This window comes from Panthera pardus, unplaced genomic scaffold (genome assembly GCF_024362965.1).
Source record: "Panthera pardus isolate Hobbes unplaced genomic scaffold, ASM2436296v1 HiC_scaffold_11, whole genome shotgun sequence".
Classification (NCBI taxonomy): Eukaryota; Metazoa; Chordata; class Mammalia; order Carnivora; family Felidae; genus Panthera; species Panthera pardus.
In genome coordinates, this window is record NW_026526666.1 from 24,421,982 (window position 1) to 24,447,523 (window position 25,542).

The 25,542-nt window shown below is 36.6% G+C and overlaps 1 protein-coding gene across 1 annotated transcript in view; it reads left to right on the plus strand.

Annotated features, from left to right (window-relative positions):
• DPYD (dihydropyrimidine dehydrogenase) overlaps window positions 1-25,542 on the plus strand; it is an 850,732-nt gene that overhangs the window by 803,914 nt on the left and 21,276 nt on the right. Inside the window, exon 21 of the mRNA XM_019457587.2 lies at window positions 18,369-18,512. Within this exon, the coding sequence (XP_019313132.1) occupies window positions 18,369-18,512 (144 nt within the window). The remainder of the gene's footprint in view (window positions 1-18,368; window positions 18,513-25,542) is intronic.

Consider the following 25,542-nt stretch of genomic DNA (forward strand, 5'->3'; position numbering starts at 1 on the left):
TTAATTCTGTGTGTTGACACAAAACATTTTTGAAGGCAAGTGGACAGTGAGTCTCCCCAGATTGTCAAATGTGTAATAGAATCCAGACCACTGTGTAACCAGTAATGGCTTCTTTAGCCATAACTCAAAGACATCCCATTTATACTAGGGTCTTTTTTTCAGTAGTGAATAGATTGCATTTAAATTATAAACTTAGAAAGGAGAGGTAAAAGGATTACTGAGTATGAGAGATAAATGAAGAAAAGCAGTAAAGCCTATGGATTCAGAAGGATAAGTCCCCCAGTTCATCTGACATAAGAGATGGATTACAATGTCTCTGAAGTGGGGGGCAGTTTACTTAGGAATTTAGCAGTAATTTGCATTTAAGGAATCCATTAGTACCATCATATACACGCTTCTATCATTGGATGACTAATAGGAATACATGGTATTTGCTTATGATTTTATAGATTCTAATAAAATATGACATTATCTTTTTGAGTCATTCTTATTCAGGGAAAACCTACTTTCCTAGGACTTGGCTGACGTAACCCACATCAACCATTAAATGGCATAATGATGCTGTATCTTTTGACATTGTCTTGTGTATCTTTCTCCCTGTGGCTCATTCTGTCCTAGAAAAAGTATCTCTAAGGAACAGTGCTTGAATTAATCCCTGCATGCTGATCAACAGAAATTTTTCCTAGAAATAACTAAGTCTGTCAACTGCCCAGGTATTTAGCTCATGCAAAGATGTTCATACAGAAATTCAAGAGGTGAATTGTGCTCTTAAAAAACATTCAGACATTATGGTTTTCTTTGAAGGAACGAGGTTATTTGTGATATTTGCCCCTAGAAACCACCTTAGAAGACATAAATACAAATACATATTTTACATATTCTTCAGTTTAAAAAATTGGCATTACCTAACTTGTAGAGGAGAGATGGGGTGTCGGGGGAGGGGTGGAATGGAATTCAAGAAACAACAGACACCTATGTCAGAGGCATTCAGCTCTGGACTCAACCCAAATCAGAAGCATCCAGTGACTACTCCTCTCTGCCTTTTTCTTTCAGTTACTCACATTGTTTTCTGGCGTAAAGCTGGAAATAGAACAGTGTTTGTTCCCTGCTTTCGTCTGATGATAATTTCGTTGCTGTTGTTTCATATTCCTAAAATTTGGACTCTTATTTACAAATAGGATTTTAGGAATGATGATGTAATTTCCACATAGCATGGCTCTCAGAAAATTGAGATACCATATTATGGCTACTATGAGAAAGAAAGTTAAAAATGAGCCAGTAAGTATTTGAGGAACACAATGCATTTCATCCATTCTAAGACATTCATTTTTTCCAGGATGTCTTGCAATTAATTTATCTTTAAATTAGCAGACTGTGAATGCTTAAAAGTTTTAGTAAAATTTAAAAAAATCATTTTGCTTATTATTTTCCTCTTATCATATACACAAAACAAAGTAACATCTTAAATGGGATGAAATACAATGTTGTGTTTTCAATTTGTAGTAGAAACACATAAAATTACTCATTGGGGAGTACTTGTAACTGGTATTCTAATACATCAACATAGATTCTCTCTCAAACTCCACTAGATAGAGGAAAACACATTCTCTTGGAAAGATGGTTCACAAAAAAATTCAAAATCTCATCCGCATTCTGTTTAGAAGGTCACTTTCTAAAATCTAACTAATGGGACATTGGGCCAGGGTGGATTAATGAATTCCATAGATAATCCCTCAAAACTCAATTTATTCATTGAATTCACTTCTTTCTCTACTAAACATGTTCCCAAAGATTGCTGGGTAACCAGATTAATTAATTTGTTACATATCCTTACCCTTCTTTTCTTAGAGTCAACAATGAATAAAATCCAAAGTCAGAAAGAAGTAGCACAAAGATAATCCCTAATCTGAATAACTACTTCTAAATAACAGAGGGCCTACTATGCTTTAAGTCTTTCTATAGAATTCAAATATTAGACTCAAATATGGATGTCTTACATGTATTTATATTTATGTGTGTATACACACAGTAAGCACACACATATTTAATTGCATAGCTCTATGTATTTACAAGGCTTTGGTCATAATGTTCTAAAACCACTTAAGAAGGCAAAAATGAACATACTGAAATTTCTTCCTGGGCTAGTAGAGATGAGGGGAAAAGTTATTGGGGTTTGCAAATTTATTCTAAAGAATTTTTTTAAATACCCACTGACCTACATTAATTGAAAGAAAACCAGTCAACTACAATTGTAATTGTTATCCTGTCAGGTATTTATTAATAGACAGACGGCTGTCATCTTTGTTAAAATGCTCGAAGTTGACAGAATTTCATTTACATAAATGGGTGGAAAATCCTTTTCTTACTTGTCCAACAAACTGGAGACAAAGTGCCTGCCAATGTTTTAATTTCTTTTTCATGTTCTGGTTAGAGAGTGAGAAGAATGCTTTCACTCCACAGTGTCATGAATATGATAATCTATGGAAATCACGGAAAGCAGGTACTTAAGTTAAGCATATACTGTACTATGGGAATCCCTGATGAATTCAAGTCTATTCTGTTTAGAGAAGATGTTGTTGCCTGTGAAGTGACAGACTGCCAGATGTTCATGAAGTAGCACAGTAATGGGCTCAGATCTTAGCATCTTTCCCCAACCCCCACAGATGACAGCATTTACTTCAGGCTACAGAATGGCCTTGCCTTCATTCTTTAAGAACTAGTGTTTACGCTTACTTCTCAACTATCAAATCTTCATTTTCTTAATTTTACTTATTTCAACATGTGAAACATAAAATTATATAACTATGTGAGCAATCCTTACTGTATAGGGTGTATGTAGTCTAAATGTGAAATAAGCAAATTCTCTATCATGTAAAACATGCTTAATCCATTGACTTCCCTTATAAAAGCTGGGGGAAAAATGGTTTCCTGGAGGGAGGGGGAATGTTTTCTCTAGCATATTAAGCACATAGCAAATGTGCTAAAGCATATGTAAGTTAATAATAGAAAACTATAGCACATCGTGAGGATTTCTGTAATAATGATGTTGATGATAAGGACTAACATTTAATAAGTGCCTACTGTTTACCAAGCTCTGGCTTCATTTTATATACTTTATATAAATTATATAATCCTTACTACAACCCTGTGAAATGTTATTCACATTTTATGAATGAGGCAACTGAGACCTTATAAAGATAAAACAAAATTTGACCAGGTCAAAAACCTAGTAAATAATGGAACTAAGATTGAAAGCCAACGTCAAAGACTGAACTCTTTATCCTAAATATTCTGCTTCTCATACATTCATTCATTTGAGAATGTACAGCAGGCCAGATATTGTTCAAAGTTCTCGGGAAACATCAGTGAACAAAACTTATGAACATCCTATTCTGGTAGCTCATATCTTCTAGAAAGGATGAGATACAAAATAAATGAATAAAGAATATGATGATTATCAAAGGGGAGATTCACAGAGTATGATCTGGAGGACCTACTTTCCATATAAAGGCCCTAAGACTTATTGGGAACAGCAAAAACACCAGTATGGTTGCAGTGTAGTAAATTAAGAGGAGAGTGGCAAAAAATAAAATTAAAGGGATAGGCAGGAGCCACATAAGCCTGTAGTCATTGCAAAGCTTTTAGGCTTTATTTTAAGTAAATTGGGAAATCATTTGGAGAATTTTAAGTAGAGGAGAGACATGTTCTCATTTCTATTTAAGATAATTGCTCTGGCTACTGTATGGAGAGTACATTATAGCAAGTCAAAAGAGAAAGTAGTCAGATCAGTTAGGAGTATTCCTGGTGAAAGACAGTGGAGCCTTAGACTGGAGCCATATCAATGGAGATGGTGGGAAGTGGAGAGATTTAAGTCATATGTTGAGGGTGGAGCGTAGTTTTGCTGAAGGATTGGATCTAGAGGTGAAGATAAGGGGAAAAAATGAATCCAGAATAGCCCTAGGTTTTTGGCCTGAGCAAATGGGTCAGCAGTCATTCCATTAACTAAAATAGGGAAGACTGGGGAAAGAATACTTGGAGTGAAATAACAAGGGATCTACTTGAGACATATTAAGTTTGAGATTGCTTTTCAACAATTAATTAAATGTGTTAATTAAGTCACTGGATGTAAGAGTCGGGAGCTCAGTATAAAGAACAGAACTGGAGCTATAAACTTGAAAGCCATAGCTTAAATGATATTTAAAGTCATAAGACAAGATCAAATCATTTGCAAAGGGTATCCTGACAGAGGGAAAGAAAGAGTGTCTACGACTCAATCTTGGATATTCCAACCTATAGGTTTCAGAGAGAAAGATTTACCCGGTAAGGGAGACATAGAAGTGATGTAGGAAAAAGAGTAGGATAGTATTTTAAGAAAGAGGGAAGGGTCCATGTTGAATGCTACTGAGAGATAAAGTAAAATGAGCGCAAAAGTGTGGCCATATGATTTGCAAAATAAAGGTTGTTGGCCCCATCACCACAGCCTTTGTGTGGCTGGGAAAAGAGGACGGATTTCCAGAAAGAATAACTGAGGAGTGAATGGGAGGTAAGGGTGGAAGAATAGACACTATTATCAGTACCTAAGAGAGATTGGAAGGGAAATAGGTAAATGAAAATGCCTGGAAGTGGCTGCAGAGACAAAGAGTTCTTTTATTTGTTTTGTGTATTTGTTTTTAGGATGAGCGGGATTGGAGCATGTTTGTGTGTTAACAGAAATAATAAGAAAATGAGAGTGAATCATGGGATGGTCAGAGATGAAAATTAAAGAATGATCAGATATATGCAAGACAGAGCCCTCAGTGGCTCCTTTGAAAGAACCAGGACACTTCCCATCATAACAGAAGAAAAGATGGATGACAGCACAGATGAGGGGGATTTATAAAATTTAGAATAGAAAAATTACTTCAGTATTTTAAACCGATAATGTGAGGCAAGAGCCTCAACTGAGAATGAAAAGGAGTGGCAGTTTAGATTTTAGGAGCAAGAAGAAGATATAAAAATGTCACTCGGTAAAGTGAGAAAGCTGAAGAGTGACAGCAGTAACATAGCAAGGCTTGTTGGCACTATTGAGTGCTCACTTGAGGTTATAGTTACGAAGTTGGGGCGGGGAGCAGTCATATTCTGCAGCCACCTTCAGTTTTCAAGTGTAAATATGGAACGACTGAATGATTGGGTTAAATATGGGCAAAGATTTAGCCTGATAAGTGCAAGAAAAGGTTAGAGGTTGTCATCTGAGAGGATTTGACCTTAAATGGTCAGATATATATGTATCAATGAGAATTGTGATAAATGTTGAATATGTTTATAGAATTATTTCTTTATGTTTAGTCCCATTACTTTATAAACTACTGTGAACTCCCTGAGGATAGGGATCATATCTGTTTTGCCCCCTATTATGTCTTCAATGCTTACCACGTAGAATGAGTCTTTCTTAAGAACACATTTTATTAGATCTTTTCCTTGGTATCTTCCCTTAAAGTACCAAAAGACACATGGTAATTTTAGGTGAAACAGCAGCCAAACAGCTCAGAAAGGACATGGCCACTCAATATAGAGGAGAAGGTGCTAGGCCCGGAGGTGACAGGTCTAGGTTTGAGTTTGCTCTGCCATTAACTGTTACATGGCACTGGGCCTTGTGTGCTTGCCACATCTGTGGGCCTCAGGTTTCATCAATATTATAATAATTCTGTTATTGTGGAAATTAAATAACATAATATGCAAAAATAATTTCTAAAAGTATAAGTACAAAACTACGTTATTTAGTTTTAGAGTTTGGTCCTGATGCCTCTCAGGACATGTGATATTCAGCAACTGGTTGATGTTTGATGATGCTCAGAAAACTATGTACCGATTATTCTGCTCCAAGCCCAATGGCTGGTTTCTTTGACTACTGTTTTCATTTTGTATTAGCCATTGCCAAACAGGAGGCTTATCTCTGTAATAGGCTACGGCAGTCAAGAGCAGGAGGGTCTAAAGACCGGTAGCATAGACGACCGGCCCTAGGGCCTACATAAAGCCCATAAAGCCCAAGTGAATTATTGTTTCCCAAAGCTTAACGTTTGATCTACTGCAGTAATTGCCTAGGTTCACACTTGTTCAACAAATGATATTTTTAATAAAATGATATTTTTTTTAAGATCTATAGCCTATAAATTTTTTGGTCGTTTGATTTTTTGGTTTTTGTTTGATTTTGTTGTTTGATTTTTATGAATAGGAGAGTGAAATGGTTGTTATTGTTTTCTTTGTAGAAAACTTTAAACAAAGAACCAAGAAAATACAAAGAAATTATTTGTGTTGTGCTCTAAACCTTTGAATATAAGGTAATTGTTGAGACTGTACCTTAAAATACCCTACTACTACAAATGCTATTAGGCTGTAGGATGTTGTTAAAATTTAAAGTCACTGTTATTATCGGGATTTGGTTTATGTAATATTATGGATGAGGCCAAATATTACCTGTTTGGTCATTAAGCATTAGATGAATCTCATTCTTGCCAAGCATTGTGCATAGAAATAAAGTTTCTTTTTTTATTTTTTTAGTATTTATTTATTTATTTTGAGAGAAAGAGAGCATGCGAGCAGAGGAGGGACAGAGAGAGAGAGAGAGAAAGAGAGAGAGAGAGAGAGAGAATCCCAAGGTTTCACTCTTAGCACAGAGCCCGATGTGGGGCTCGATCTTACAACTGTGAGATCGTGACTTGAACCAAAATCAAGAGTCAGACACTTAACCAGCTGAGCCACCCAGATGCCCCTAGAGAGAACCTTTCTGAACATTTTATATGAAAAGTGTCAGCATTAAGCTGTGACCCCAATGAGGTTAGCAGAAATTTCTTGTCAGTGTAGCTTTTTGGTTGATGTTAATCCTTCATTCATTCATCAAATATTTAATTAAGGCCAACTGTATGCAAAGAACTAAGGGGATGATAAAACAGGTTCGAAAAGTATCCTGTCCTCAGAATGTTTATGATATACTCAGCAAAATAAAAGAATGCATAAGTAATGCTACTATAGTTTAGAAAGTAAAAGAAGAAACAGAGAGGAAAATCCAAAATTTGTGAGGCAGTGACTGCCTTCAGTAGCGACCTAGGTACAGATATGAATTTTATCTTATGGATGTTTGCTAGTGTTTCCATGTGAGCATGCAGAAGCTATTGTTTATGGAGCACTTTGCCACACATATAAAAGATTCTTTCCCATGTTAAATACTCCCTACTAGTATGGTAATTAATTATCTTAGAAAATTCTTTCTTTTCAACTTAAAACTTGTACTTTTCTTTTCTCTCCAATATAAATCTCCTGCTTAGCATTGAAACCCTAAAACTTGGCTTTTAAAATGATCATCATTTTTTCCAATGTGTCCTGTACAGTAACTCCAAATAGGGTTTTTGATTGGATCAAAATGTGATATTTTATGCCCTATGCCACACTTTCAGGTAAAAAGGCTTAAAGCAGTCATCCCGGTGTTTCTGTGTAGGAAAATCTCAAGTATCATATTGAATAAATATGGAAAAGACTGATTAATCTCCTACTCTTGCTCCAAATAGAGCCTGAATCCTGAATACATTTTTCATATTTATAGCAGGCCCATTTTCCTCATCACCCTACTTTTCTGTTTTCCTTTGCTTTCATCCCATTGTATGAAGTAATTTTTATTCCATTTTCCCTCATTGGCTTTTGCCCTTGACATTTTATGCAATATTTAGCCATGAAAGCAGTAGCATTTTGAAGGCGAATTTCCAAGGCAAATTATTTCATCCAAGTCTTCCTAAGGCATTGGAAGGACTATAGCTTAGGAAGTCTTTCTTCATGTGAGGCTAGTATTCTGTGACATTTTTATAATGCAGAATACTCATTTTATCTTTATATTGTAAAGATGTAAAATAACTGTACATAAATACAAATTATGTTCACTATAATAAAGTAACACTTAGGTTCTGTATTGCTTTGTAGTTTTCAAAAGAGTAAAAGTTGTATTTTAATAATCTATTAGTGCCTTCCTATTTCAAACAGTTGTTACGAAGAGCAAGTAGGCAGAATGGTCATTGCTGTCCCCATTGTACACAGATGAAAACTGAGGCCCACATAGGGAAGTGACTTGTCTTAGAGCCCAAGTGTGTTCATCTCTGCACCCAAAGACCAGGGATCATTCTGTATATTGCAGTACTTTAGTAGAAAGAGTCATTTTCTTCCAACGTCCTGTAACTTTCCACACCAAATAATACCATACATGTGCTTATGTTTTATTCTTACTGACTTGGCAATTTCGTGTCTGACCTCACTAATCTCCACTTCTAATATGCATGTGGTTGATTTTGTATAGATAGTGTCTTCAGTGACTTGTAACCAAACCAAATTCTGTAAAGATAATTACAGTGAAGCATTGGTTGTGATCTGTATAGACTCCTCAATTTATGCAGATTATAATAACCTTCATTTAACAAATATTTTATTTATTTTAATTGTCTATACATTTATTATTATTTCACAATGAGAAGTAGCCAAGATATTTGTGGTTGTACCTTCCACCAGTAAAGCCTGAAACAGTTCATGAACTCACCCAACCTTGGAAGTTTGAAAACATTATTCATATTTTACAGCTTAAAAGGACTCAGCATGTTCTGTAAATAGGAGGGAAAGAGTTATAATTTGTGACTCAGTCCAATATTTCATCCACAGGCTGTGGATGCGCTGCCACCTGGTCATAAACCCTGAGGATTTCTAACTGTGAATTTGAAAACAAAACAAAACATATCACTGGAAGGAACCTTATAAATTATCTGGTCCAACCCCATCATTTTACAGATGAGGAAACTGAGGCTCAGAGGAATCATAGCTCCCACAGGTCACAAAACGAGCGGATATTCGAGCTAGGATCAGAGCTCCACCTTCTAACTCTAAAGTGCTATTTCCAGCATTACCTCCCCCAGAAAGATGCCTCCCATGGGGCATTGCTTCTGGAGAATGAAGTATATTAAATTCACATTTGGCTGCTAATCATTTTCTCAGCAGCTCTATGGTATTTCATTAACTGCCGCATGTAACACTCTGGCCTTTCACCTGTATTAACTTGAGCTCATTAAACTTGAGGCCAATAATAAACAGGACTGAACTAACACAGATATTTTGCATGGTATGTGTTCAGCATTTTTTTTAAATGGTGTCTACCGTATGAAACATTTTTCCCTTCATGGTTTATGGAATGGGAAAAAACAGGAAGCACAGATTTCAAGGAATGGATTATATGTGTAGTATGCCTCCTTATATCAATCAAAGATATATTAAATACTCATTTTATACAAAGCTTTGTAAGGATTATAAAGAAACGTGAGTGACAGCACAGCAGAGGGTCTAGGCATCTGGCTGACAGAGATTTGAATCCTGGCTCTGTCATTTTTTTTTCTCAGTTTATTTATTTTTAGAGAGAGAAACTGGGAGAACGGCAGAGGGAGAGAGCTCACACTTAGCATGGAGCCCAACGCAGGGCTCTATTCCACGACCCTAAGATCATGACCTAAGCCAAAAATCCAGGGTTGTTCAACTGAACGAGCCACCCAGGCACTGCCATTTATTAATAGTGAGAATTGAAACAAGTTGCTTAGCCTTTCTGTAACTGTCTTCTCATCTGTAAAATGGGACAAGAACAATACCCACCCCACAGGGTTGCAATATAGAACAGATAATGTACTCATGTGCTTTGCAAAGGGCCTGATGTATAGCAATGTTCAATAAATGTGCTGATTTTGATGAAGATAGTGATGGCAATGCAAGTCCTTTCTTCATAGAACTTCTAATCACCTCTCATTACAGCTGTTGTTGAGGAAGTTGATTTTCCCCAAGGTTTCTCCCCACTTCATTTCTACAGAATACAAACAAGCATCCTGCAGCGTGACTATTTAACCCTTGCCCAGTTTCCCACCAACATTGTTTCATGTTCATTTTGACTGAGAAGTAACTCTTTTGCAGCTCACAGCTTATGCAGCCACCACAAGTCCTTATGTGATTTTGAAAGTGTTTGAGATTCTGACTGAGCAAGGGATGGTGAGAGAGGAGGGGTCATTTGCAGAAAGAAGAGCTGAAAAGAGGTAGAGAGAGAGAGGTCTGTTAGAGAAGTGTTCTGTGTCATAAAGAATGACAGCTGGGTGGTTTCGGGCAGAAGTCACTGTCAGAGTAGGGATGAAGCAGTCAGAGGGCATTGTGGGAGTGAAGATCGGTGTTGGACTGTTGGGGTCGGGGTTCATGGTCATTATTTGTTCTTTACTTTCCAGAGTGCCATAGACTCTTAAAACAAAACAAAACAAAAAAATTATAGATCATCTATTCACTTTCCGGCTTCTACCAGAATCCCATCTCTCAACCTTCTGGATCATTATCTTCTTTCTACCACAAGTACCCTCCCGTAAACCACCATAGGGATCTACATTCTGCCACCATAGGGATCTACACATATTGTCAAAGATCCGGTGTCTCCCTACACCCTAAAGAACAAAAATCCAAACTGCTGTGCCCAGAATTCAGAGCCCTGCATAGATTTCCCAGCTGTATCCACTGCTACTCCCCCAGTCATATGCCATATTTTAGCTTTATAAGAATGAGTTCATCCTGTGTTTTTTTTTTTTTAATTTTCATGCCTTTACTCATCCATTCGTTTATCTTTCTCATCTCTTTCCAGGAACACATACTATTTCTTCCTTTTATAATCTTTCATCACAGTTTAAATTCCTCCTTCACTAGAAAGTCTTCCTTAATCTCTTAGCTGGAATTAATTGCTCATTTGGATCAGGGTTACATCAAACCGTTTGCGCATCTGTTTCTCTACTTATTGTATTCTCCCTTAAAACTACCTAGAGAACCCAGATGTAAGCTGAAATCACTCAGTCCCGTCCTTCTGGAAATTGCTACAAAATCCCTGGAGATTATGTTCTCTAGGTCACTTCCGGCTATAAATTTCCTCTCTCATTGAATTCTGCATCTCCCTCAATCTTACTTCTTGTTGGTTCCTATTCTTTGAGCTATATGCCAACCCAACCATGAAACTCAAGCCTATTTTGCTGATTTTCTTCCAAATTTCTCTCTAAGTCATATAAGTATGTAGGAGACTTATTTAAGTTTTAAGGGTCGGAGAGGAGGATTTCAATTGCAGCAACACAGATAGCTTGACACTGAATATTAGCTCTTCCTCTTTATAAAAGTCCTCCAGCCCTCATACCATCAGGCTCTGCTTCCTTTCTGTCCCTCCCTCTTCCTTCTCTTTTTCTCTTTCCCCCCACCCTCTCCCCGATCTCTCTTCTACCCCTGCTTCAGAATTCTGCATTCCTCCTGCATATTGGTTTGGCCATTTCTTTGTTTTTGTTTCTCCTAAATCATGCCACAGGGCATAATCTCCCAAGCTCCAAGCTAAAGGTACTATTTTAAAAGTTACCGCTTTGGGGCGCCAGGTGGCTCAGTCAATGAAGCAGCTAAGTGTCCAACTTCGGCCCAGGTCATGATCTTGCAGTTTGTGGGTTTGAGTCCCACATCAGGCTCTCTGCTAACAGCTCAGAGCCTGGAGCCTGCTTCAGATTCTGTGTCTCCCTCTCTCTCTGCCCCTCCCCTGCTTCCTCTCTGTCTGTCTCTCTCTCAAAAATGAATAAACATGAAAAAAAAATCAACTTACCACTTTAAACAGTGAAGTTTGTTTCTTTAGAGGAAGCTGATAGGCATCATTTAAATATTTCAGCAGAAAATAATAATTTTCTCACCTCACTTTCAAAGACCATGAGTCAGTCTTCCTCTCAAGGCCATAAACTGCTTTTAAAACGAAGCACCTCCTACTTGTCTCTGTGGCCCCAGCACCTGCACTCTGTGGCCAAAAGCAGGTCTTACCTCCTTCATCCTTTGTTAGCATTCCATTAATGTTAGATTTTCTTCTCTTGATTGACATTCTCCTTAACATACATTCTGATGTTATCTCCTCACAACAAAATGTGCTCTGCTTCCCCTTCACAGAGGAAACTCCTCACTCTCCTGTATCTTACTAAACAGAGAGCACAGGGTTAGCAGTCGGCTGGCTCTCCAAGACCTCTTCCAAAGTGGGACCCTTCTCCCTCTGGTGTTTCTCCCACCTGGAGGATTCTCTTCCCGCTTCCTGACCCTCACACCTCCATCTTCACCATTTGCCAACCTATCCTTCAAAACTTAGCTCAGATGTCACCTCTTCTAGAAAAGCTCTGACCCATCAGCCTGGGTTAGGTACACACTGTCATTGCACATCTAGCATCCTGTGTCCCCTCTGCCTCAGCCCTTGTCTCAGGGTACTGTGATTGTTATTAACTATAGGTTCTTTAAGGTCACAGATTGTCTTTTATAAATACCTTTCAAGGCCTGGCTGGCACTTTATAAATGTCTTTGAATTTATGAATCACAGCTGTTGAATAAGTAAGGTATGTTTTACTTCATATAATTTTAATATTAAATGGACCTATTTATATAATTTCTTTCTGAAAGTAATTGTTTCAGGTTGTCTGACATTTCAAATAACCAGCAGAATTGTTAAAATACATTCAAGATATTCATTCATTGATTGGTTAAGTTTCAAAACATATTGTACACCTATTATGTGCTGGATCAAAAACTAACTCTCTAGGACCTCAAGCGGGGACGATGGAGGCATAGGCTAATAGCGATAAGGCAGAAAATGCAGCAGGTGCAGAAATTAAAGTATGCCCAGAGTATTCTGGAGCACTGTGAGGGGCCCCTAACACTGTAGGGAAGGGAGTCAGTTAAGAAGATACTTAGATGCTATGAAACCCAAGCTGAGGCTACAATGCCAAATAGTCCTGTACCCGATGAAAAAGACTGGCAGGGGCTTCCCCAGCAGAGGGGATGTATGAGCCAACATGGAAATACAGAGCATGGTACGCAATGCAATATAAGCAGCTAAGGCTTATGGGAATAAATTGGCAGGCATGCACTTTACAAATGTTATTCCATCTAATGCTTCTACCAACATCGTGTGTTAGATACTGTCATTCTCATTTCATTGATAAGGAAAGTTAGTAGCAGAATGGTTAAGTAATTGGCTCATAGTCACACAGCCAGTAAGTGTAAAACTGTGATTTTTATGCAAATTTGACTTCTAAACCACTTCCCTAACCACTATGCAAATGTTGGCTTTCTTCTTTCGCTAAGAAGCATGAACTATTATTGCTTTTGGCTGATTCAGACATCAGATAGTTTATCAAAAGTTGCACTCTTAAATTTATCAGATCAAACTAATAGTTATACTTCATTAATTTCATATGCTTTGCATATCCAATTCCAGTGTCCCCGTTTACACCATTGGGCACCATGTAGTATTATGATAATCCGTAGATGGTCCTTTTCTCTTTGCCTGCTTATTGTTTTCCACTGTCCACATTTGATAATATCATGAAAAATTGTTTACTGTTATATCAGCGATTAAGTATTACATGCCAGTTACTCATGGGAAAAATCTGAGTTTCTGACTTTAAGCCATGCTAAAACAAATTTTTGAAATAGAAATCAGGGTCAAATGTAAGCAATTGCTTACTCTTGAAATTGAGAGAGGGGAAGAAGAAAAGTAGCTGAATTCAGACAGAACAAAACAGAGACCTCTCACCTAGTCTCCCATCTTACATCATGCTGAGCTCACAGTGGTTGAAATTAAGGTATTTTAGAAACACACTCAGAGAACCCATGCTCCTAGCAGTTGTTCACCAAATTTCATATTTTAAGTATCTAAAAAGTATCCCATTGCCTTCTGGAGTTTTTTTTTTTTTTTAAGATTAACTCTGAAGTTTTATTTTCCTTTTTCTCTCCAATTAATGGTCATTTGATTGAGATCAAACGGTTTTCCATGAAAAACCATTAGGTATATCATTCCTTTAGATAACCACAATAACCATGAACACTTAATAAATAATTAGGTATGACACTAGACTGTCATGAATGGCAAGAGGTACTTATGAAATTAATAACAATGATGAGTGTACATATGGAAATTATTGAACCTTGAACCTTTAATGTAGTACAGGACAGTTCCTGGTCCAGAGCTGGCATTTGATATTGTATTTGTTGAATAAATGGAAAAATAATAGTGTAACCAAGTCATATGTGAACATGTTTTTTGTAAAAAAAAAAAAAGTCAATTCTTAGATAGTTGTGAAACATATATCCTTTACACTTAACTTATTTCTTGGTCCGTCAGTGTATACATTTGCACACATGCACAAACAATTTTACATATATGCTGTATATATTATGTATGTATACACATATATATTTGGATTTCAGGTTTATGCTGAGTGTGATACATATATTGTACTTAGTATATGGTGTGTGTGTTTATATATATGTGTATGTATATATACATATATATGTATATTGCGCCCAGTATAAACCTGAAATCCTTTTATCTTTTAACTTATTACCATTTGGATATCAAAGTGACTACTTATTGTGCTGTTATTGTTTCCCATCAGATAAGACACTATGATTAGGAAAATAGAGTTGATCCATTATAGTACTATCCACCAGTGCTATTAGCCAACTTGCTGCCGTTCTCATAAAAATTATGCAATTTAAACTGGAAGATACCAGTACCTGCTTCTATTAGAAACAAGAACCCTTTTCTACTTCATAATATGCTCAATTACCTTTAGATTGATCCATGAATAAATTATAATCCAAATAGACTTCTTTACCTTAAAGCTTTGCTGGCTTAAGATACCATTGTTGATTCATTATGTTGTCACTTTTCTATCGGCAATGTAATGCTTTTTATATCTGGATAGAGACAGTTTTCATGTGAGATACTGTTATCTTTAAATGAGTAGGATTTAGCTTTTCTGGTGAGAACAAATTCATCAGTGATGAATCCCTGGAGAAAGTATTGAAACAAAAATCATACCATTTCTGAGCTTTGTTCAGTTCATCAGTTACAAAGCAGCTTTTGATAGTCCTAAAGAAGTTTTTTCTTTGTTTAAGAAATATAGCATGATGCTCAAAACCTCTCACTTTGGGTTACTGCGGGCTACAACTTTTTCTGTAAGAAAATAATGAATGAAGAGGAAAAGCTCCTGCTGCTGGCTCTGTCAGGCTCTGCTGCCTCTCCTCCTGCAATAGGAAATCAATTAACTATATGTTCAGGCAGAGATTTGAACTAAATGCTTTATTAATCATCACTGATTACGCACATACACAGCGGCCAACTATGCATTCACCTTCACTATTTCTTAGTTTTATTTTGCTTTTTGCTGGTTTTTGTTTATTTGGTTGGTTTTTTTGGCAAGATCAGAACAGAAATGTATGCCTAAATGTAGAATATGTAAAGGTGGTCATCTGGTACAGGAGAGAATGGATCTTTTGTATTTTCAGAAAGTTTAACTTTTAAAATGCTCAGGACCCAGATATGGTAGAGGCATCATAATACATCACAGAGTAATTTTTGTAAAAAGCGCTAAACTTTCTCATACTGATTTCCAGAAAGCAAAATCACTATGGCAGCTTTGATGTTTTGGAAGTTGGTACTACACCTCACTTCTAGGATTTCCATATGGCAGTGAGAAGCTACACACAAATGGACCAATTTGACTTGGAGATGAATGGTGGAAGGTTGAGGGGGCCGTCACTGATATCGTGTGTGGGTGTGCTTTCAATTTAAAGAAAGAATTGGCAACAGTTTTCCTTCTTTTCCATTGATTCTTCTAACTAACACACAAAGAAAATCCTATAGGAAACTTTATGTTATATTGAGAGCCTCTCCTTAGGACTAATTATAAAAGAACAGAATGTTATAATGATAGCCCTGTTAGCTATAGAAAGGCAACATAATTTAAACATGTGGCCAACCACTGCAAAAAAAAAATTATAGAAAATATCATGCTGGTAGATGTTTACTTAGGCTGTATTCTGCTCAGCACCAAGGGATTTTTAAATATTATTATTGTTGTTATTATTATTACCATCATTGGAACAATTTGAAAGTATCACAGTTTAAAGTTAACTACTTTATTTCTCTCCCTTTGGATAAAGAATAATATAAATGGAAGAAAAAAATCTCCTCTGGTTTATGGTTAAAAGAAGATAGATCAAAAAGGTTCCAGGAATTATTTCTTTTGAATAACATGTATAGAACTCTTAGATGGAGTTAGATACGGTTGAGTAAGGTAAGACCCAATCAGGAAATCGGAATAATGGTTCAGAGTTTCATTGAGCTTGCCACCACAAGAGACCTGCTAGAAACAGAGGTCACTTGTTTCAACATTTAAGGATTTTTGATAATCTTCAAGAATACAAGATTAGGATTTCGGTGCCCTTGGTATGTAAGAGAAGTGTGGAGAGAGTGATAGTCCAACAAGAACTATGTCATATGGGGTGCCTGGGTGGCTCAGTCGGTTAGGCATCTGACTTCAGCTCAGGTCATGATCTTGCAGTCTGTGAATTCGAGCCTCACATCCGGCTCTGTGCTGACAGCTCATAGCCTGGTTCCTGCTTCGGATTCTGTGTCTCCCTCTCTGTCTGCCTCTCCCCCACTAGCACTTTGTCTCTCTCTCTCTCCCCCTCCCTCAAAAATAAACATGAAATACTGAAAAAAAAAAAACCAACAAAACTATGTCATGTGGACATGCGTTTACCACCTTATGCGGTGTTACCAGAACCCCAGGGGCATTTCTTTGGCATCAAGTATAATCCCTAACACCTCATCTGCCCCAGGAAAAGGTTATTTCATAAGAGGACATTTCAAACAAGCATTATCTTTTCTACATTAAAAGGGCTTACATATGTGATAAATGCTGTGGATTTATCGTCTTTTATTTTGTGCTAACAAGATGGCATCACATATTTTATAGTAAAATAGATACAGTATATTCTGTCCCTTCATCATATTATTTCATATTTATGAAATAATTAAATATTGTAATTTAAGAAAGCATTGAGGTATAGAGATGAAGTATATAGTTCTAGCTTAATTGTATATATTAATTTGGCATTCATAGCATTACTTCCATTTGCTTGACTTGTTGACATATTATAGCAAATTGATAATGGAAGTAACAATCTTAGATATTTCCACATAAATATGTTCTGCTAATATAAATTTTCAGTGGCAGTTTGGCTGAATTGAAACATGGGTTAAGTTGTTTACCTACCCTACTAACATCTCTAAAGGACTGGAGAACTCATTTTCCAGGGGCATTATGCAACCTGGCAAGTGGAGGCCAGTGTTTCAAAACAAGTGTGAATTTTCACCAAAGTATTTTCTAGGTCAGAAATCAGGATGACCTTGGAGTGCTGTAGTTTTCCAAGCCTCTATCAGCTAGATAAATGGGCTTTATTTTGTAAGAGAGAGAGAGAGAGAGAGGAGAAAGGGTGTTTTTACAGTCTTAGAAAAGAGACCTAGCAATTCCAGGTTACAGGCAGACACGGAACATTTGGGATTCAGTGGTGTCTATCACCAGCATTATGTGTCTGTAAAAGTGAAGATCAAAGGTTCTAGAAGAGGAGAAGGACAAAAGTGGAGAGGAAATAATTGTGGGATAATGAATAGTATGAGGGCATATTCGTGATAACTTGAAACCACTTAGCATTTTTTCATGACACCCAGGTATCTTTCTAAATGAACTTGGTAAAGTACAGTTGAATAACCTTGAGATTTTAAAGCTCCATGATGTGATTTTGAATACTGATGGAGTTTGTTTAAGCACTATGATATTTCCTCTGCTTTTCATTTCTATTTTTTGCCCTCTTCATGCAAAATAAAATTTATTTTCTGTACAGAGAAATCAATACTTTCACCATTTTGTTTTTCAGCTATTCCAGTAAATTGCAATCAACATTAGTTACAGCCTTTAAAGAGAATGTAGTAAGAATTTGAACACAATAAAATAGAGATACAGATTAGAACTTTGGCAAAGTACCTTTGCTATTGACAAAAGCATTTGTCAGGGACTATGGCTGTGTCTATATTGTGCTAAAAACCTGATGAAGAGGAAAAAAGCATCAATAGGTTTTACCTTCTGTCTATATGAACCAAACAAATGGTCTAACTAATAGCTATTGTTTAAAGTGAATGAATTTGGCTTACCATTGTGAACTTTATGCCATTTAGCAATGTATTTTAATTAACATTTGTATATTTAATACATATATACTTGGTAGAGGTGTTCTGCTCTTGAGTTCTTTTTAATAATTAATGGAATCTGAAACCTAGAAGACTAGTGATTCTTGAATAAATGAAGACCTCGTTACAGTATATAAGAAACAATCTCCAAACACACATTTGGTTGTTGATAATATTTATATGTTAATATCCTCGCAGTTTTCTCTTCCATGAGCTAATATGCTTTCTTATTTGCATGTATTCCTTTTAGAAACTGCCAAGTTTTGGACCTTATCTTGAGCGGCGCAAGGAAATCATAGCAGAGAACAAGATTAGACAGAAAGAACAAAATGCAGCTTTTCCGCCACTTGAGAGAAAGCCTTTTATCCCCCGAAAGCCTATTCCTACCATCAAGGTAAAAATTAAGCTACATATATACTAATTAAATATACAATACAGCTCAGGTGTTTATTTGCTGTTTAAATGTTTCACTTATTTTTTTAAAAATACGCTGAAAGTTTTCAAAAATCTACCTATGGTGATAGGAGAGCCTCTTTTGTTTGTACATTTTATACTTTTTAGAGTACTATCATCACATATGTGTTTCGTGGGTATTTCTATATGTATTAAATAGGCCAGGAAATATTAAGGTGAATTCTTTGTCTTCTCATAGTCATTTTAAAATTATCTTCATCTACAATTAAATCCAAGAGATATGTTAGCCATATAATACAACTGAATGATTAATATGCAATGTAATATCAATTTGGACAAATTTTGTCTAGTTCAATCTCTGGAAAGCCTGTACAAATGGGGTCTCAAGAGATTAGTTTCTGAGTAACAGCAAGAATTATCATTAAAGTAGAATTGTGGGTGTATTTGCATGTTTTCCTTTTAGAAACTGCCCAAGTTTTGGACCTTATCTTGAGCAGCACAAGGAATTCATAGCAGAGAACAAGATTAGACAGAAAGAACAAAATGTAGCTTTGAACTTCTTATTTTGAGAGAGAGGCAGATTCACATACTATAGTCACATGAAATAATACAGAAGGGTCTTGTTTAACCTTTACTCAGTTTCCCCAATGGTAACGTTGCGGATATCACAACCAGGATAATGACGCAGATACAATCTACTGATCTTATTCCGATTTTTTTAATTCCTTATTTGTGTGTGCATGTCTGTATGTGTGCATCAGTGTGTTTACTTCTGTGTAATTCCACCACACGTGTAGATTCCTCTTTCAACCACCACGGTTCAGATACAAGATGTCCATCACTACAGAGATTGCCCTGTCATACCACACCTACTTCCTTCCTGCCCACCTTGCCCAAGATGGAATTGTCTTAATGAAAGAAAAAGGAGTGTTATAGGAGTTACAGGACCACATTCCCTCTGAAATCACCATCACTGAATGTGGCTTCAGTTACTGAAACTTTTCTTCCATATTTAATGACAATATACTCCTACATTTCCATTTTCTGTTTGAGGCATCAGCTGGAAAGCTTTTTCTCAGGACCTCTCAGGGGAACCTCCCAGAAATTCATCTTTAGTTGTCAGCTGGGAATTGGAACACTTAAAAATTCCCTCTACCTCAGAAAGACAGAGAGAGAGAGAAATATGTCCTATGTCAAACACAGTGGGGTTTACACTCGCTCTTACAAAATTTAGGTGATTCAAAGTTCTGAAAGGAAATACAGAAGTACACGAACACAAATTCTACCAGCACTTCAATACCATAATTCCAAATAAAGTGAATGCTTGGGACATTTAACAGCAGAATATCCCCATATACTCCTTAAGCTGTTTCCTTTGCATTATTTGTGTGCTACTAAAAGAATGAACTGGACACTGATGATAGAGAGAAGACCAGATCCTTCAGCTCTTCACAAGCTTCCCCCTCCCTGTGTTTGGCTATGATTATTATATGATTTGGGGTTAAGTGAGAATTGTCCCACTTCTGTCTCTCTTCTAAATTAATTTGAATTAAATGTAAGAAATCATCTCTTCCTTATGTATAAAAAATCAAAAGAAATATATTATTTATATTTGAGAGAAAAGAAGTGCAAGGTGATTATGAAAACATTTTGACCTTTTCTAGCCTTCTATTCCTTCAGGGAATATAGTGATAACCTAGAAGCAAGACAAAAACAGAACAAAGAAAAAAACTTATTATAGTTGAATTCAAGCTGATCAATCACTAATCCAAATAAAATATCAAACTCAGCAGAATTAAATAAACCAAAGAAATGGGAAGTCAGGAAAGTAAGTAAACATTTTTTTAGTATCCAGGAGGGATAAGGACTATTATTAAAAACAGTACAGGTTTATATTCCTCTCCTAAGTTTATTTATTTTAGGTTATTCAAATTAAAGTATCCCTGGTGTTCATTGCATAAGCTTTAAGACATGGTAGATACCATCTTCCCAGCATCTAAGACCATAATAGTGCTCGTGTAATAAAGGACTGCCATGGTAGATTTTCCCAATGTCCAATGCATTTTCCACTACCTTGGCTTCTCCTCAGGGTATCATACCCATTCTCCCTGTTGTCATTTCTAGGAAGATGGTGTGACCTTTCAAATAACACAATGGTGGAGTGCCTGAGTGGTTCATTCGGTTAAGTGGCCAACTCATGATGTTGGCTCAAGTCATGATCTCACAGTTGTGAGATTGAGCCCGCGTTGGGCTCCAAGCTCATTATGGAGCCTGCTTGGGATTCTCTCTACCTCTCTCTCTGCCCCTCCCCTGCTCTCTCTCTCTCTCTCTCTCTCTCTCTCAGAATTAATGAATAAACATTTTTCAAAAACCATAATGGTAGCTGATAATTGTGGGTTGGTCTTTTTTGTTTGTTTTGTTGAGGATAGCATTTTCATTAGTTATAAAAGCAACTATCTTTTTGGAAAGTGAGGAATTACATTTGTTAAAATAATGACTTCTCACTTTATCTTGTTTTCTATAAGTCTTCCTATACTGTAGGGGGAGCATACGTTTTACAGGAAGAAGGAAGATACAGAGATCTGTTCCTGTCCCCAGAGAGATCCCCCGTTTCAGATGACTCCTGACTTCTAGAGTCATGATATTGTGTGTGTATGTGAATCTATGACTGTATTTTTAGTTATATCATTCATCCTCCAATATTCTAGTATGGTTTACTAATGTAGGACAGAAAGTTTATCTCCTGGAAGCATCCATGGAAGCATGTGGCAACGAGTAGCTCTAATGTGCCTATAATGTTCCAAATGCTATACATGTTTTACCTCATTTAATCTTCACAATACCTGGGATAGATACTATCTCTATATTCATTTTACAGATAATAAAATTGAGGAACAATGAAAAATTAAATAATTTTGCCAAGTCACATAGTAATTATTGGTAGAATGGGTGATGGAAATGAAATTGAGAATAGCTGGGTTAGGATATTCAAAAGATTGACTTATAATAGGAACTATAAAAGTTTGGATCCATTCTAGAAAATGTATGGAATATTCCTAGATTTAGATCATGAAAGATGAACATCAACATGGAATAATGAGAACATTTAGTAAAGGAATTTTAAGCACATGCATTTTGTCATAGTTGTATTACTAATCACTTGATTGAGGGAAAATATGAAATAGGAGACCTATAAAATTAGACTACTGGGCAAAGAAGTTAAATTCCTCTCCCCAACACTCTGTAGTTTCATTTGTTTAGTTTTTTCTAATGTTACATCACAAAGATGAATATAAAAATTACCTCCAAGCCTACTTAATCATTATTAAAATTTAGATTTATAAAATTCTAGTCCTTCTTATATCTAAATATAATATATTAAAATAAACATGGAATGTTCTTATATTTTACATAAAAACTTCACAATAATTTCTATATCACTTTTATATCAAAATAATGTTTTAATAGTATTTTACAATTTTTTTAACATTTATTTATTATTGAGAGACAGAGAGAGACAGAGCATGAGTGGGGGGGGGCAGAGAGAGAGGGAGACACAGAATCTGAAGCAGGCCCCAGGCTCTGAGCTATCAGCACAGAGCCCGACGCAGGGCTTGAACTCACGAACTGCGAGATCATGACCTGAGCTGAAGTCGGACGCTTAACTGACTGATCCACCCAGGCGCCCCAATAGTATTTTATAATATAAATTTACTGTCAAATTTTTGGAAGTAACCTGTTAGAGCCTAGAGGGCACCATGCTGCTCCTGGAGAGAAGGCAGGTTAACAACCTGGAAGCAGACATCATGGAAACAGTGATCTGAAAAACACCTGGGACACACAGAGGGGGAGATCACTTGCTCCTCTCAGAGTATTTCCCTGAGAGCAGCAAGCACGGAGACTCCTCTCTGGGGACAAAAGAGCTGGCTGGTGCCATTTCCCTCCCCTGCCCCTCAGTATAAACACAGAACCACCTGCAGTACACAGCACAGTGCCAACATTGGCTGCCTAAATTGCTTACATCAGGTCCCACTCCCCCGTGCTCTGCAAGTACCGCCCTTCTTGGTCAAGTTCATCTTAGTCCCAGTGCGGTGGGCCCAGCAGAAACCCCTGGCCACACCATGTCTCCCAACCAAAGAGTTCTGCAGAGTTTCAGTTCTAGTGGAAGTAGTATCAGGTTTCATTTAACAAGCAGACCAGAGTGTACCCAGTTAAAACACACCACACTCTGGTCAAGAACCAAACACTGCCCACTTCAGGCAAGGAGAACCTCGGCAGATGACTGATCTGAAGGATAGAACAGCCAAAACACAACAATAGAGCACACACGAGACACTTGTTGAAGCGCCAGGCCCTGGACACTTCATGACCTCTTCTTCATAAAGCCATTACTCTCAGAAGCAGGAAACATAGCAGGCTTTTCTAACACAGAGAAGAAGGCAGAGACTTAGACAAAATGCCAAGGTGGAGGAACTCATCCCAAAAGAAAGAACAAGAAAAGGTCATGGCAAGGGATCTAATCAAAATAGATATATATGCCTGATGGAGAATTTAAAGAAACAATCATAAGGATACTCACTGGGCTTGAGCAAAGAATAGAAGAAGACATCAGGAAGGCCCTTACCACACAGATAAAAGAGTTAAAAAACAATTAGAAATGAAAAATGCAATAACAGATTCAAAATAGACTCAATGCAATGAACACAAGAATAGAAGAAGCAGAGGAACAAATAAATGATATGGGAGATAAGATAATGAAATATAATGAAGCTGAACAAAAGAGAGAAAGAACAACTATGGAACACAAGACCAGACATGGGGAACTCAGTGACTCCATGAAACATAGTAACATTCATGTCATAGGAGTCCCAGAAGAAGAGAGAGAAAAGGGGGCAGAAAATGTATTTGAGGAAATAATAGCTGCAGACTTCCCTAACCTGACGAAGGAAACAGACTTCCAGTTCCAAGAGGCACAGAGAACTATCATCAAAAGCAACAAAAGCAGGAAACACCAAGACATATTGTAATTAAATTTGCAAAATATAGCAATAAAGAAAGAATCCTGAGGAAGCAAGACAAAAGAAGTCCCTAACTTACAAGGGAAGACAAATAAGGTTAAAAGCAGATCTCTCCATAGAAACTTGGCAGACCAGAAGGGAGTTGCATGATATATTCAACATGTTGAATGAGACAAATCTGCAGCCAAGAATACTCTATCTAGTAAGGTTATCATTCAGAATAAGAGAAAGAGTTTCCCTGACAAACAAAAACTAAAGGAGCTTGTGACCACTAAACCAGCCCTGCAAGAAATATTAAAGGGGACTCTTTGAGTGCAAAGGAGAAACCAAAAGTGCAAAGACAAGAAAGGAGCAGAGGAAGTCTCCAGAAACAATAACAAAAACAGGTAATAAAATGGCACTTAATACATATCTATCAGTAATCACTCTGAATGTACTAATGGACTAAACACTCCAATCAAAAGACATAGGGTGTCAGAATAGATAGGGTGTCTGCTGCCTTCAGAGACTCATTTTACACCTAAAGACACCAGCAGATTGAAAGCGAGGGGATGGAGAAACATTTATCTTGCAAATGGATGTCAAAAGAAAGTCAGAGTCGCAATACTTCTTTCAGACAAACTAGATTTTAAACCAATGATTGTAACAACAGATGAAGAAGGGAACTACCCAACAAGAAAATCTAACAATTGTAAATATTTGTGCTCCCAACTTAGGAGTACCCAAATATATAAACCAATTAATAGCAAATATAAAGGAACTCATTGATAATAATACAATAATAGTAGAGGATTTTAACACCTAAGTAACATCAATGAACATATCATCTAAGCAGGAAATCAACAAGGAAACCATGGCTTTGAATGACACACTGGACCAGATGGACCAAACAGCTATATTCAGAACATTTCCTCCTAAAAGCAGAATGCACATTCTTTTCAAGTGTACATGGGACATTCTCCAGAATATATCACGTACTAGGTCACAAATCAGGCCTCAACAAGTACAAAAAGATTGAAATCATACCATACATATTTTCTGAGCACAACACTATGAAAAAACCACAAGAAAAAAATTGGAAAGCCTTCAAATACATGGAGGTTAAATGACATCCTACTAAACAATGAATGGGTCAACCAGGAAATCAAAGAAGAAATTAAAAAATACATGGAAACAAATAAAAATGAAAACATGATAATCCAAAACCATTGGGATGCAGCAAAAGTGGTCCTAAGAGGGAAGTATGTATGTAGCAATATTCAAGCAATGCATCAAGAGGCAAGAAAAATCTCAAATAAACAACCTAACCTTATACCTAAAAGAGGTAGAAATAGAACAACAAATGAAGCTTAAATCCATGACAAGGAGAGAAATAATAAACATTAGAACAAATAAATTATATAGAAAGTAAAAAAAAAAAAAACCAATAGAACATATCAATGAAACCAGGAGCTGGTTCTTTGAAAGTGATAAACCGCCTAAGCCAGGCTTATCAAAAAGAAAAGAGAAAGGACCAAAATAAATAAAATCACAAATGAGAGAGGAGAGATAACAAACAATACCCCAGAAATACAAACACTTAAAACAGAATATTATGAAAAACCATGCCAACAAATTGGATAGCCTGGAAGAAATGGATACATTTCTAAAATCATAAAAACTACCAAAACTGAAATATGAATAAATAGAAAACTTGAATACATCAATAACCAGCAAAGAAATTGAATCAGTAACCAAATATCTCCCAACAAACAAAAGTCTATGTCCAGATGGCTTCACAGGTGAATTAAAGAATAGTTAATACCTATTCTTCTCAAACTACTCCAAAAAAATAGAAATGGAAGGAAAGCTTGCAAATTCATTCTATGAGGCCAGCATCACCCTCATGAAAACCAGATAAAGACTCCACTAAAAAAAGAGAACTATAGGCCAATATCCCTTATGAACATGGATGCAAATATTCTCAATAAAATACTAGCAAATTGAATCCAA